This window comes from Engystomops pustulosus, chromosome 6 (assembly GCF_040894005.1).
Source record: "Engystomops pustulosus chromosome 6, aEngPut4.maternal, whole genome shotgun sequence".
Classification (NCBI taxonomy): domain Eukaryota; kingdom Metazoa; phylum Chordata; class Amphibia; order Anura; family Leptodactylidae; genus Engystomops; species Engystomops pustulosus.
In genome coordinates this window covers 109,839,212-109,853,831 of record NC_092416.1, presented here as the reverse complement: position 1 = coordinate 109,853,831, position 14,620 = coordinate 109,839,212, and the positions used below count along the sequence as shown (strand labels likewise).

At 42.0% G+C, this 14,620-nt stretch overlaps 1 protein-coding gene across 7 annotated transcripts in view; it reads left to right on the top strand.

The window, feature by feature from the left end:
* EYA2 (EYA transcriptional coactivator and phosphatase 2) overlaps positions 1-14,620 on the top strand; it is a 565,525-nt gene that overhangs the window by 81,612 nt on the left and 469,293 nt on the right. For 4 of the 7 annotated variants that reach the window (XM_072110586.1, XM_072110584.1, XM_072110580.1 and 1 more), the window contains one exon: positions 5,168-5,293. The exons of 2 other annotated variants lie outside the window; for them this stretch is intronic. In XM_072110586.1, the coding sequence (XP_071966687.1) occupies positions 5,286-5,293 (8 nt within the window). In that variant the 5' untranslated portion in view covers positions 5,168-5,285. Of the gene's footprint in view, positions 1-5,167; positions 5,375-14,620 lie in introns of all 7 variants that reach the window. One more of the 7 variants, XM_072110582.1, reaches the window with a different exon arrangement.

Genomic DNA, 14,620 nt, shown 5'->3' with positions numbered 1-14,620 from the left:
TATTTTGTATAATATTGTATGTTTACAAACTCATTACAGTCCCCCCAAGAAGGCTAATCTCCCTCAAAAGACAAATAGAAGAGGACAGAATAATGCGGAGAGTTTTGATGGGTAATAATTTCAAAATTGCAGCTGGAATTGCTCACAAGCACTGAACTGTTTCAACGTTTCAGAGCATTTGGACAGAAATCCCGGGCTGCAGTGACCAAACCTCTCATTAGCATAATGAATCAAAAGGCTAGGCTCCGTGGTTCACAGTTCATTTTAGTTATGAAAGCAAGTTTAATTTATTTAGATCTGTCAAGAATCATTATGTTTGTCGACAAACTGGGGAAAGACTGAACCCAAAGTGTGTAAAGAAGTCAGCGAAAGGTGGTGGAGGAAGTGTCATGGTTTGGGGATTGTTTTCTGCAGCAGGACTTGAACCTCTCATTTAGCTACAAGGCAGAGTGAAAGCAAGTGTGTGCCAAACCTTCTCCGACAACATGGGGTTCCTTCCTTGCTTCTTCACTCATTCAGCCAGCAATTTTCTGCAGTGTAGGGGGCACTGCAGAAAATTGCTGTGACAGAGAAATTGCTGTCACACAGAAAACTGTGTGATGGGGTCACACAGCAAAATAGTTAACACATTTCCTTGAAACAGAAAACCTTGAAATAGTGGAATGGCGGATGTAAACCCAAAAATCCTTGGTGAAAAAATTATGGCCAAGAAACCAAAGTGGACCAAAATCCCAACAGAGCAGTGTGAGAGATTAGGAACTTCAGCACCAGATGTGCTGAAGTCATTTAAAGCAAAGGTCTGTACATTTCCTATTGATTGGTGACTGTTGATTGTAATCTTCAGTAAATTGAGTTATAAGCGTTCTCTGTGCTAAAACACTGCTGTTCTGTGATTTATGAATATTTTGTTTTCAAATACCCTTTTTGAAAAATGTCCACATTTGCCTTGCACCAGTCACATGGCACCACACCAGCCATTAGGGAAAACCCCTTTAAGGTAAAAAAATATTATTAATTACCCCTTTCCCTAGAACTGGTATAAAGATAAATCACAAACATGTTAGGTATCCCTAGCTATCAAAATTATTCCTGTCGGTAAACCACATAACTGAAAATAGTACCCAAATGTCCAAAGCGTCATACAGAGAAAATGTTATAAAAAGTGATCAAAAAGTCACAAAAGTTCTCAAAATGGTAGCAATGAAACCAACATCTTACACAGCTCCATACACCAAAGTATGTCGAAATGAAAAAAGAAATTTACATACACAATGTTTTACATTTTTAAAATGTAATAAAACCTTAATAAAATTGGTATCATCATGATTGTACCAAACCAAAGAATAAAGCAGATAAATGATTTGGAATGCACAGTGAAAGTCGTAAAAACTGAGCCCACAAGAGAGTGACGCACACTAGTTTTTTTGCCAATTTAACCACAGTTGGAATTTTTTTCCAGCTTCCTAGTGCACGGCATGAAATAATAAATAACGTCACTGAGAAGTACAATTTGTTACACAGAAAATAAGCCCTAACACAGCCCCGTACAATGAATTATCAATCAGTTTATGACAAAATTCTGTCTTAATTTGCACTTTAAAGGACATCTACCACCAGGTTGAAGGATTGTAAACCAAGCACACTTATATACTGGTGTGTGCATCTTTATGGCAGGATTTGCTGTTCTTTTATCTTCTTATTCCCTGGTTTGTACAATAAAACCATCGGTCTCATTTGCATACTTTTAAAACCTTTTATTCTTCAAAACAAAGGCATAAGAAGTTTAAGGAAGATAAGATCATACCAGAGGAGGCACACACAAGTATGCTAGTGTGTGTGGTGTACAATCCTTCAAGGGCTTAACACCACACTAAATTTATTATCCAGCTTTAGACTCTTATATGCATCTTGTGCAACATAAGAGTGTCTAGTCCAACTCTGAACTTGCCTTATGACACTTAAAGGAAATCAACCACTTGGGTAGACATTGACCATGTCTACATGCCTAAATGCACTGAGTTTTAGAAATTAAGTGTTAACGAGCAGTTGGACAGGTGTACCTAATAAAGTGGCCGGTGAGTGTATGTTCACAGTATTTTCACAATATTCACCATATAAAGCATTACAATGCATAAAACGGGCTCTTTCGTATGTGCGCAGATGGTAATCCCAGCGACTCAAGCCAGGGCCCCCATATTTTCCAACATCATTTTAAGTGGACCCCCGCACTATCACACCGAGGGCAGCAATCATTGCTCCTTATGCCACCTCTACACAGCCATACAGGGGTCCTATATGTTCTGTGACACAAGAATGTGAGAGCCTTTGTTTCTCACTGGAAGGCAGCTCAGGCTTCCAGGCTAGGATGGATATCCACTGCTCATCCGTCAGGCGCCCTAAATCGGCAAGTAATCAAGTAATTGTCTATATATTATCGATATAATCCCACTGCCGTCTCCTGGAGAGATTAGGATGTTAATTACCAAATGATGTTTAATGGTCAAAGGGGTACTCCTCATTTGTGTTTCTAAAGCATGTCTTAACTGAAGGTATTGATAAAACATGCTGTGAGGTAGCCGGAACTCCTCACTTAGCTGCTCGAAACTCTTCAGAGTTAGCCCATTCCCCTGATGAAGTCAGTTTAACTTGCGAAACATATCAGGGGGCTAATGTAATTTTTTTTATTAGCAGAGTATTGCATTAGGAGGTAGTCGGTGTCTATACAATACCTGCAAATTATTGAGGGACAGTCGGAGAATCACATTAATAACATAGGATAGTGGTCAATGCTCAGCAAGTATAGGATTGGTCTATGTAAGGTCATGGTCAAATCATATAAGCTCAGCTGCATCATTCTAATTTCATTAGCACTTCAGGATGGACATTGATACTGCTGCGGTTATTATACAGTGAGCCGTTTGACACGCCCCTGGGTGGGCAGAAGCTGCAGGCAGTCTGTCTTTCTCAGTACATGACAGTTGGGCATACATTTCCCAATAGACTTATCATTGTATATTGTGTTGTGCTCCTGACCCAATTTGGCCTACAGAGTTTAGATGATGATTGCATCATATAAATCCATTACGTTCTATACCTCAATATTACGCATTGTCTAGCCAACGTCATCTACTACTAGTCAAGGTGTATAGAAATCAATAAAAGGACAATTAGCAATTTACATCTAAACACTTATTCAGACTGTGCGTAATCTTTCACATATTCATAAAGCGCAGCCGCATTACCTCTGTCTCATCTACATGTTATCAAAAAAATTGATAGTTCATTATACCCTGCCCTATATCCTATCATGACATTTGTCCTATTATAAAACAAAACAACAGAGAAAAGGACGGCGCCTCGGGTGATACCTTCACAGTAGATATGGAGTGAGGAAAAAAGGGGAGAGGGGGGCCCACAGCGGGCCTGCTCACCTTTTTGCCACTTGGGTATAGGCGAAATATCCCGCACATGGGATCCAGTCGTACACTACAGGTTCCTGGCGTTCAGGTTTCAATGTCTTGGCTCTAATTGTACTAGGGTCGGTACCTCTGGTATTAAGATAAAGGCCGGAACCCCCAAAAATAAACGGAAGAGAAAAATATATCTATATAACCAGAATGGGCGCTGACTCTAAGTACTATCTTTTACTGTAGTGTCTACATCAATGATGCATCAATTGACTCTTCTCCAAAGAAATGATAAAATTGCTTTATTCATAAAGGGTACTAAAATTATGACTGCTTTATTCATAAAAGGTAATACAATTTTCAAAATGATAAAATGAATTAACTTACAATTCAGTAAAATTAGTCTTATTACCTTTTATGAATAAAGCAATTTTATAATATCTTTGGAGAAGAGTCAATTGATGCATCATTGATGTAGACACTCCAGTAAAAGATAGTACTTATAGTCCGCGCCACCCATTCTGGTTATATAGATATATTTTTCTCTTCCATTTGTCCTATGGGATCCATACTGATGAATTGTGTAACAGATAAAGAAATTGTGGCATCAACACCATTTTGGTCAGGTTTGCTCTCCCGACTAAAGACAGGGGTAACTTAAACCATGCATCCACCTTTTTCTAGAGCCTTGGCCATCATTGGTTGGACATTCAGGGATATATAGTCTTTGGGATTAGCCAACACCAATACACTTAGGTACTCAAATGACAAAACTACCTGTAATTGTCCTGCATTGAAGTTCCCAGGAAAAGGGTCTAGAGGGAGAAGCACCGACTTGTTCCAATTTATTTGGATACCAGAGTCCTCTCCATATTCAGTCAGAAATGGGGATAGGGAGCTTTGCACATTGTCAAAAAACAGTAACATATCGTCAACATACAATGCGAAAGTATGCGAAAGAAATCATCTAGTGGCCCATATTTAAAGCCTCCAATTACCCCAGAGGTCCTGACCTTGCAAGCCAGTGGTTCTATCACCAGGGTAAACAGGAATGGGGACAGGGGACAGCCGTGCCGGGTTCCTCTCCCTAACCCAAATGCATTTGACAGCATCCTAATCATACAGATCCTGGCTTTTGGTTCTGAATATAAAAGTTGGACTCACTACAAATAATATGGCCCAAACCCCATCTTCTGCATGACAGCCCATAAGAATTTCCACTCAACGCTGTCAAAAGCTTTGGCAGCGTCAAGTGAGAAACAGGTCTGCACGTCGCATTTTCGGGGGACATTTGTAGATTCATGAATAAGCGGTGAATATTAATAGCGGTGGATTTTCCCAGCATGAAGCCAGTTTGGTCTCTATGTACAAGGTTAAGGATAACCCATACCAATCTATTAGCAAGTAATTTAGCAATTACTTTAATGTCTGTACACAGAAGTGATATGGAGCGGTACGATTCCGGCTGCAACGGGTCTTGGGAATTAGTACAATTATTGCTTGCGGTATAGATGCCGGAAGATTACCTGTCTCATGGACAGTGGTAGCTAATTCTAAAAAGTTTAGGTAGCAACACTTCTTGGTATTGCTTAAACAACTCTCTGAGGAGGCCATCCACCTCTGGGGCCTTATCGCTCTGGAAACTTGTTAGGGCTTGTTCCAGCTCTTCCAAATTTATGGGTCCATCTAACAGGGCTCTCTGTTCTTCTGTCAGAGTGGGTAGTGGGACATTTGCTACAAAGTCATGTACATCTGCTCAGTTGTAGGCTAACCTGGATTAATAAGGATCGGGAAGGCGTATAGGAGGGCGACGTGGTCGGAGAGTGACCCGAGAGTGGTCCGCTGCACTGGATGTGACATCGCCCCGCTGATCTCCACATGCTTAAGTAGGCACCATGTATCAACTACGTATTCCTGGATGGCCCTCTTCGCTGTCAGCAACCCCCTGCCGGGGGTGCTAAAGGTACCTTTGTATCGCAGGGACAGTGTTCCCAGAAGGTGTTGCCTCATAGCCTGCTGGTTATGGTAATCTGCTTGTTTATAACCAACTAACATTTCTGCTCTGGGTTGTAGAAGTGCAATCCGGTTACATTGTATTAACCCATTTAGCGATGCCATGGCGCTTATTTATTGGCCTATCTGCCTGACTAACTCTCTGAACCTTTTGCTCTAACGCTCTGGACTCTGGACTAATTGTATGAACTATCTGTTGCTTCCCCGCTTGCCAGCGGTATCATTACTAAAATAACTAACATTACTGTCCAACATTACCGGACAGCTTGAAACTTTCCTTCCCCCCACAGGATCTATTACGTTTTTTGACTCTGCTGGACCAATATAGGCTGAAGGCCCCTCCCGTCCTTTATTAGCAAAAATCTTAATATAACTCTCGCTATTGTATATTCAGACAGTTATATTACTCTTGTCTCAGGGTATATGCCGGCTTGTCTAATATGTTTGTAATTTTCTGTCTGTTTATTTAGAGAATACTGTGTTATTGGAGTTCTGTGAGGTACTGGTTAAGGTTTTTGTTGAAATGCCACCGAAAAATGCGGGCCGGAAATCCGTCGGGGGAGGGGGTTCTCCTAAGGAGGGGAAAGAACGTGGTGGCAGTAAAAACGACCCCGCAGGGAAGTTGGAGAAATTATGGAGCTCCCCTATAGTAAAAACTCGCCAAACTGGTAAAGCAGGTAATCCCCCCCCCCCCACTGTGCCTCCCGATATACATGAAAGGCCCTCGCAGGAGGGCGAGTTAGAACATTCTGAGGACTCCAACAATCCAATTTGGATAGAGATCCTGGCGACTGTCCAAAAGACCAGTGTTACAGTGGAGGGGTTAGACAAACAGGTGGCGGCTCTTTCCTCTGATATAGCCCTGGTTAAGGAGGATATCTCTAAAACTAGGGAAAAGGTATCTATGGTGGTCACTCAGGTAAAAAGTCTCGAGGGAGAGACCAAGAGTTTAAGGAAAGAAGTTGGTGCATTGTCTAAGGCTCAAATGTCCCTTCGGGACAAAGTAACGGATTTGGAGGACCGATCTAGACGCTCTAACCTCCGCATTATAGGCCTTCCAGAAGAAGTAGGGGAGAATTCCCTTTCAAAATGGATTCAGGATTGGTTAATAGAGCAGGTGGGCACAGAGTCTTTATCATCTGTCTTTATGATAGAAAGAGCCCATCGTGTCCCCAGCAAACCTCCTATCCCAGGGGCCTTACCCAGGGTCATACTTGCTAAAGTTCTTTGCTCCCAAGACCGTGATGCTATTATTAGATGCTCCCGCTCTAGGCAGGACATGATGTACAATGGGGTAAAAATCTTTATTTTTCCGGACTACTCACAGGCTACGCAACAAAAGCGAACCAAATTTAAAGATGTAAAGTCGCGCCTGAAGGAGGCAGGTTTAAAATTCTCATTGTTATATCCAGCAAGACTGAGAGTGATCCATAATGAACAAACCGTTTTTTTTGAGAACTCCATAGACGCCTCGGAGTAGCTGGAATCTAAGGGTTTCTAGGTGGTGTATTAGGAGGCGGGGGCAGCATAGATCTCCTGGAAGTTTATAATTTAGAGCATGCGGACGAGGGTCGGGTAGGGGGGACGGGGATGTAGGAGTTTAGAGGCCTGTTCAAAGTGATGGGCCAAGAAGGGGTCTGGGTAGGGGGAGGGGGGGAGGTGGGGTTGGTGGGGGAGGGTAACTGCCGTGGGGGAATGCTCTATTGTTTTATTTGCTATCATCCTTGCTTTTTGCTTCTGCTCCGCTAAAGAATGGCTACACAAATTTTCTGTTGGAACGTAAGGGGGTTGAATGACCGCCGAAAGCGGTGGATGGTAAACGATGTGGTGATTCGACATCTTCCAGGGATCATTTGTCTAACAGAGACACACTTAACTCAGGACACTATTGGTTGGCTAGATAGACGCTGGGCTTCCATGTCATTTCACTCATACGGATCCGCATTCTCCAGGGGGGTCTCTGTTATTATTCATCAGAAGGTTGATATTAAGATTTTATCACAAAGGATAGACTGGCAGGGAAGGTATATCTTTTTGTATTGTGTATTAAATCAGGTAAAGTGCATTCTTGCATTTGTATACTTTCCTCCTCCATTTTCATTTCATGTGTTGAACGCCTTAGTTAACTTTGTTATCGACAGGGAGGACAGCCCAATGATGATTATAGGGGACTTCAATACAGTTCTCGACCCCGCTCAGGACAGACGCAATATGCGAGGCTCTAGCCCCCAGAATCAACGGGGATCCTCTGGACTGAGATCTTTTTGTGAGAACTTTGGCCTGAGGGATGCCTGGAGGATCAAATGTTTAGATAGACCTGCCTTTTCCTGTTTTAGCCGCACCCATTCCACATTATCCAGGATCGATATGTGTTTGGCCAACGGCGCTTTTTTGGGATTCATAGTGAAGATTAAATATGAATCTATCGTAGTTTCCGATCATGGACCCATCTCCCTTCAGATAAGGACAGAGAGGGGCCCATATCTAGATAAGAAGAGCTTTTTTAGGCTCAATCCTCATTGGCTTTCGGTCTTGGATAATGATGAAAAAGTTATAAAGTTGGTTGAGGAATTCTGGGGGAATAATGTTCTTGAGAGGGACCCGGGCTTAGCCTGGGATGCGCTCAAGGCCTTTCTCCGAGGCCTGTTCTTTTCTGAAATCGAGTGGGCCAAAAAGAAGTTTAGACTGAGAGAGAATACCTTAAAGAAAAATTTGGCCACTACACAAGAGGCGTGGGCGGTGTCAGCTACAATGGAAGACAGGGAAAGATTTCTCGAAGCACAGGCTGCATATAACTCCTATGCGTCCGAGAGGGCGCAACATAACATTTTTTTCGCTGGGCAAAAATATTATGCCGAGAGAGGGCGACCGGGTAAAATACTCGCGAATCTTCTCAAAAAGAGAAATAGTCATAAGGGGATTCATTTGATTATAAATCCTACAGGAGAGAAGATACAAGGACAGGGGGCAATGCTGGAGAACTTTCGGCTTTTTTATCAGTCGCTATATTGCTCAGAAGTAGAGTTTTCAGATACCCAATTGGAGAACTATCTGGAATCCGTTTCGTTCCCCTCTTTGTCAGCGGAGCAAAGCGCCACTCTGAACTGCCCCATAAGGGCTAAAGAGATTATGGAGGCGATAAATAACTCCTCGGGTGACTCTGCTCCAGGGTTAGATGGCTTGCCATTGGCATTTTATAAACATTATAGTAAGACGCTTTCTCCTATTCTAGAAACGGTTTATTCAGCAGCTCTCATCGCAGGGACAGCCTATGGATCAATGACGGAAGCCTCTATAGTTTTGCTCCTCAAAAAGGATAAAAAAGAGTCAGAGATGGGTTCTTACAGACCCATCTCTTTGTTGAATTCAGATGTCAAGATCCTGGCCAAGATCCTTGCGACGAGACTTAAGAAGGTTATTTCTTTCATTATTCATCCTGATCAAAATGGTTTCATTCCGGCCCGGGGTACAGCCCACAATCTTCATAGACTGTTCTCCGATATGCAATTGGGGGTAGGGGAGGACCGCTCCATCCTGTCTTTGGACGCCACTAAAGCGTTTGACAGGGTGGAGTGGCCCTTCCTATGGAGGGTGCTAGAAAGATTCGGGATCGGAAGGGAGTTTATAGACTGGATAAAAACAATGTACCATTCCCCAAGAGCATGAATGTGCATAAATGGAATGTACTCAGAGCCATTTCGGCTATATAGAGGCACTAGACAGGGTTGTCCCCTCTCCCCCCTTCTATTTGCCCTTTTCGTAGAGCCTTTAGCCATTAAAATCCGTGAAGCAGAATGGATTAAGGGATGGGGGTGTGGAGGGGAAGCAGAAAAAATATCACTTTACGCCGATGATATTTTGCTGACTATTCAGAATACAGGTAGCTCAATACATGACGTGATCCATTTGGTGAACGAATTTGGCTCTTTCTCAGGTCTGAGTATCAATTGGGAAAAATCTATTCTCCTCCCTTTGGATAGCAATGTCCAGGAGAGAGGGGATCTGGTCAAGGTCCTCAGGAGAGACGAATCGTTTAAATATCTGGGGATTTATGTTTCAGCGGAGCTGGGACGTTTCGCTGAGTTAAATATCATTCTGCTTATTACTAAAATTAGACATAGTATTAATGGCTGGCTCAAAATGCCCCTTTCTAGAGCAGACAGGGTAGGGATAGTGAAAATGATCCTACTCCCGCAGCTGTTGTATCCCCTCTCGGTCTCCCCGGTCTGGCTACCCAATAGATTGTTTAGATTAATGGAAGGATTAATTAGAGATCTAATTTGGGGGAAAAAATGCCCCAGGATTGCGCTGTTGTCTCTCTGTTGCCCAACAGAAAAAGGGGGGTTGGGGGTTCCATACCTCTTCGGGTACTTTATTGCAGCCCAACTTGCGTTCTTGACTACAAGGAGGGAGTGTAGCGCCTTTGGGAAGTTATTACAAATAAGCGAGTTTACTAGGGATTCAATTTTTAGTTTTTTGGATAGTGGGGAACTTGGGCACGATAGATATAGAGGCACTTATATGGGGAAATTGTTGGATAAGAGTTGGACTGCGTACAAGAAAATTAGAGGTATTCGAGGTATTTTTAATTTCACTCCAATATGGGGGAATTATCACTTTGAAGAGTTTAGGTCCATTCCGGATAGCAGATATTGGATGATAAGGGGGGTAAAATTTCTCACACAATGTACAAACTCAGATAATTCACGGATTTTATCAGATTTTTTTCACACTAAATAGAAGAGTTGATATATGTTTTTTAAGATTTTTTCAATTGCAGCACGCATATAACTCGGTAGAGGATAAAAACAGGTTTAAATTATGCACAGATGCAGGGGTAGAATTTTTATTGGGATCTTCCACTGGGAATAAGGTGGTAGCACATGTTTATAGATATCTGATTCAAGGTCTCGCAGAAGGAGTTATTCATCCTTCTAAAAGAAAGTGGCAGGAACATGTGGGCGCTCTCTCGGAGGCGGATTGGGAAAAATGCTATAGGAGCATTGGGCTGTCCTCCCTCTCTTGGAATCATAGAATGGTACAATTTAATTTTGTGCACCAACTGTATTATTCCCCTTATAGTCTATTAAGAATGAAACTCAGAGACAATGCGAGTTGTTTACGGTGCAACCTGGAGAGCGCGGATTTCGTTCATGTATCCCTTTTATGTAATAAAGTAGATGTCTACTGGTCCAGGGTCTTCCTGTATCTGGAAGAAACATTTAAAGTAAAATTACCCCGGACTGTCCGGGTTGCTTTGCTTAGCCTTTATCAGCTTTGTAATAGGGAAAGGGGGAAAAAAGTTGGTGGTCAACAAGGTTCTCCTGCTGGCAAGATTGGTTATTGCACGAAAGTGGGGGTGTCCGACTGCCCCGTCACCGGAAGAATTCCGAGGAGAAGTAGAGAAGTGTAAAAAATTCGAAAGATTGATGGCGGTTAAGGGAGGATATTTGGATAAATGGAAAAAGATCTGGTGTATAGAGACTGAGAACTAGAGAAAGACAGTAAGATGGTAAAAGACCAGGTGCAGGGACATTAGAGGATTTTACTTTTTCTTTTCCTCACGGCAGAAGGGGTGGGTAGGAAGGGGTGGGAGGGAGGAGGGGTGGGAGGGATGGGTGTGGGGGTTTCTGTGGTGGTCAACTGGGTTGCAAGCTTTTTTTTCTGTTATCTTATGACTGTAAAACAAAAATTTTGATATAATGTTCTGTAACCCACGATACCATTGTAAATTTATTGTTATTTTCATAATAAAGATTAAAAAAAAAAATGAGCTGCTAGGATGTCACACTAAAAAATTTTAATAAAGTGTCCCAAATAATAGAGAAAGCGGCTCAAATCGTTGAGAGATGACCTTTGACTCCTCCTCAAGTGTTGAAAGCACGTCAGGCAAAAACAAAAATTCTGTTAGACGGGAGGAAAAAACTGTATACGCCAGGGGGCATTCGTGAATAGGTTTAAGTTTTATTTCTCGTTGTACAATTTAAAACAGGACCCCTCAACATAGCAGCCAAGCCAATTGGAGATTAATGACTTCCTAGGGCATCTTCCATTAAAATCTCTCTAAGCAGCTCAGTTAGAATTGTTAATTGTTAAAATAGAATTGTTAAAATAGAATTCCAGAAGCGTTGGTAGCACTGGACGCTGAGAAGGTGTTTGGTCATATTTACTGGTAGTATGCCTTCTCGGCACTAGAAAGAATGTGATTTAGTGGCAAGACATTAAGGGCCACCCAGGCGATATACTCCGCTCCCCCAGCCAGAGTTGTCGCCAAAGGGGTTATATTGAATTTAACAAAACGGGGGCAATTAGAGGAGACCATTGGGTGCAGGGCATAGAGGTTGGAGGGGGCAGGCATGTCATATCATTGTATGCTGATGATGTAATTCTCTCTGTGTCAAATCTGGTAATGGTGACGCTAAAATATTCCAATTGCTGTGAGGTAAACATAGAGGCTTGCAAATCTTTTATGTTCACATAGTGGACTCCAATGAGTTCCATAGATCATATACTTTTAGACTTTGGGAGAGAGAAATTGGTAAAAGCTACAGCCAACAGGATTTGGAGGGGGCTATCTTCCCTAGCCATAAAGCTTTGCAATGCAATTCTCATCTAAAAAATACACTCAAAACTACTTAGATGGTATTACACCCCAGACAGGCTCCTCCAAGCATACGCTTCAGTGCCTATAGACTGTTGGAAAAATTGTGGTAAAAAGGGTAAACTGGGGGTGCCCAGTACTAAAGGACTTTTGGGCAAAGGTGTTTGCATTGGTCAATAAAGTGCTGGGGACAGCACTTACCCACTCCCTGGACGCTAGCATTATTGCATATTGTAATGGGACATATGACATGGTGAAACCGCATTTGGGCATGTAAAGTGTTTACCATGGCATGGCTGCGTATGTGGAAGTAAGTGACCTGCCCCTCGATAGAAGAGCTTTGGGCTAAAATTAATCTGACTTATGGTTACTAGATAGGTTCTGGTTCTTGTTCCAAAGTTAGGCAACCTCTGTAAGGTTTACCATGAGTTTATATGACAATTAGATATTGGTGGAATATAGAATCACAATTTGTATGCTGAGGAAAGGAATATGATGCAGCAGTGATGCCCAGTATATAATCACACAGGCTTCCTAGTACTCAATGCATGGAAGGGTTCATATTGGGCGGTTCACAACAGCTGTAAGTTAGCAGAAGTGAATAGTTAGAGGGCTCAATAGATGAAAACCGCTGTAAAAAACCGCCTGATTTTTTGGAAAAGAATGTTTATGTATTATGTGTTTTATATACAAATAAAGCATCTTTGAAACGGACACGGCCTGTGTGAATGAGCCCTTAGACTAACGCTGTGTTCACACAGTGGTACACATTTATAAATGTGTAGCAAAAATTTTTGCTGGAGCCCAAACTGTAAAAAAATAGTGTTGGGAAACTAGAAGTGCAGGAGAAGCAGGGCCTGTGCCCGCACCCAGCATAACTGGGCAAGTGCTGGGGCCCAAAGCTGCCAGAGGGGCCCATTCACTGCTTTGTCTCACCTCATCAGTCAGCAGAAAGCAGGGCCTGGGTGATGAAAGTCAGTGCCTGGATTGGCGGATTTCTTAATACACAATATAGTCAGAAAATCAGACACATGCAATTGACAGGCAAAGTGATGAGTCACTGCAGGATGCAGGCCGACATTTGGGCTGTGGGCCGAAGAACTGAATAAAGAGAAGAAAGTGAGTTCTTGACCTGCGGGGAGCACATCGCTACTCCCACTTTTTTTTACTTGCCACATTCTTTATACAAATTTGCAAAAAACTGTTTGTGGGGAATCTGAGAATAAGGGGGGCCGTATATAATTAGTCCATTGGAGAGGGGTATATAATGTATATACAATGTATAAACATATACATGTATGTAATGAATGCTTGAAGGGGCTGTATATAATGAATGCATGGATAGGGGGCTGTATATAATGAATTATATAAAATGAATTGGGTTGTATATGATGCCAGAAACGGAGTTCACTGAAAAGGGGTCCACTGATACTCACCCTAGGCCTACAGAAACCTGCACCCAAATTAAAAAAAAAAAGTGTTGAAAAATTAGGTTTTTATACTGTACATCTGAAGGAACAGAAGGAAATGAACATACCCTGGGATTTTCAGGCAAAACACAGGCACATTGCTCAGTGGAGTTGAAATGCTCTGTAAACACATCCATGTGCCCATATGTTTTGGGATGTGTTTCAATGAAAATGCATCCAAAATGCAATGAAAACATATTGAAAACACAAAAAAGACAAATCCAAAATGCAATGAAAATATATTCAAAGCGCAATGAAAACACTTCCAAAGCACATAGGGGGAGATTTGTCATATGACGGTGCTTGTGTGCCTGCGTATGATAGTGGCAATGGCCTGCCGGATACATCTTGGGGCTTATCTGTACCTGTTTAGAATGTACACAGGCACGGGACAGGTAGGTCTCATTCCTGGCCAGTCAGGAGGTGGCGTAGCTGCAAATCTAATTGAAATTTCTTGCAATGAGCAAGAAATTGCAATTGTTTCAGCACTTCTATACCAGAAACGGAAGTAAAATGGAAGGTAACATTCCATACATTAATGTCTATAGGGAACAAAAAGCGAAGAAAAGTCTTTCTGTTCTTGTGTTCACCTTCCATTTTAATTTCCATTACATTTGCCTAAAATAAAGAGTGTAACAGATACCCTCGATGAACGTGTGAACTGGGCCCAAGTCATTAGGCTTGGAGTCATAGAAACCTGGAAACTGCATGCTACAAATTTGGAGAATACATAGTAAAAGGAAATAAACTGCACAAGGTCTGGCCAGTGGAAAAGAGAGGCAAATGTAATTGCCATTTAAACAGCTGATTATGTTACTTATTACTATGATTAAAAAAAAACTCCAGTAGCATTCAAGGTTTTTTTTCACACTAGACTATATACATGAGAGTGGTGGTTATTAGGCCACAGCGCCATTTGTTTTTTGTGGGACTGTTGGAATTTATCGCTAGCTCTCCTGTAAAAGTGAAAACAGTATTTACACATCGCTACTTCATTTACATGGTGGAACTCAGAGGCACTTATAATGCCTGAAAAATCACGACCTAAGGAAAAATTACATTAATGGAAAAATGGCATTGATTCCAAAACGTATACTACATTCAGGGGAGGAAATGCCCTTTACTAATCC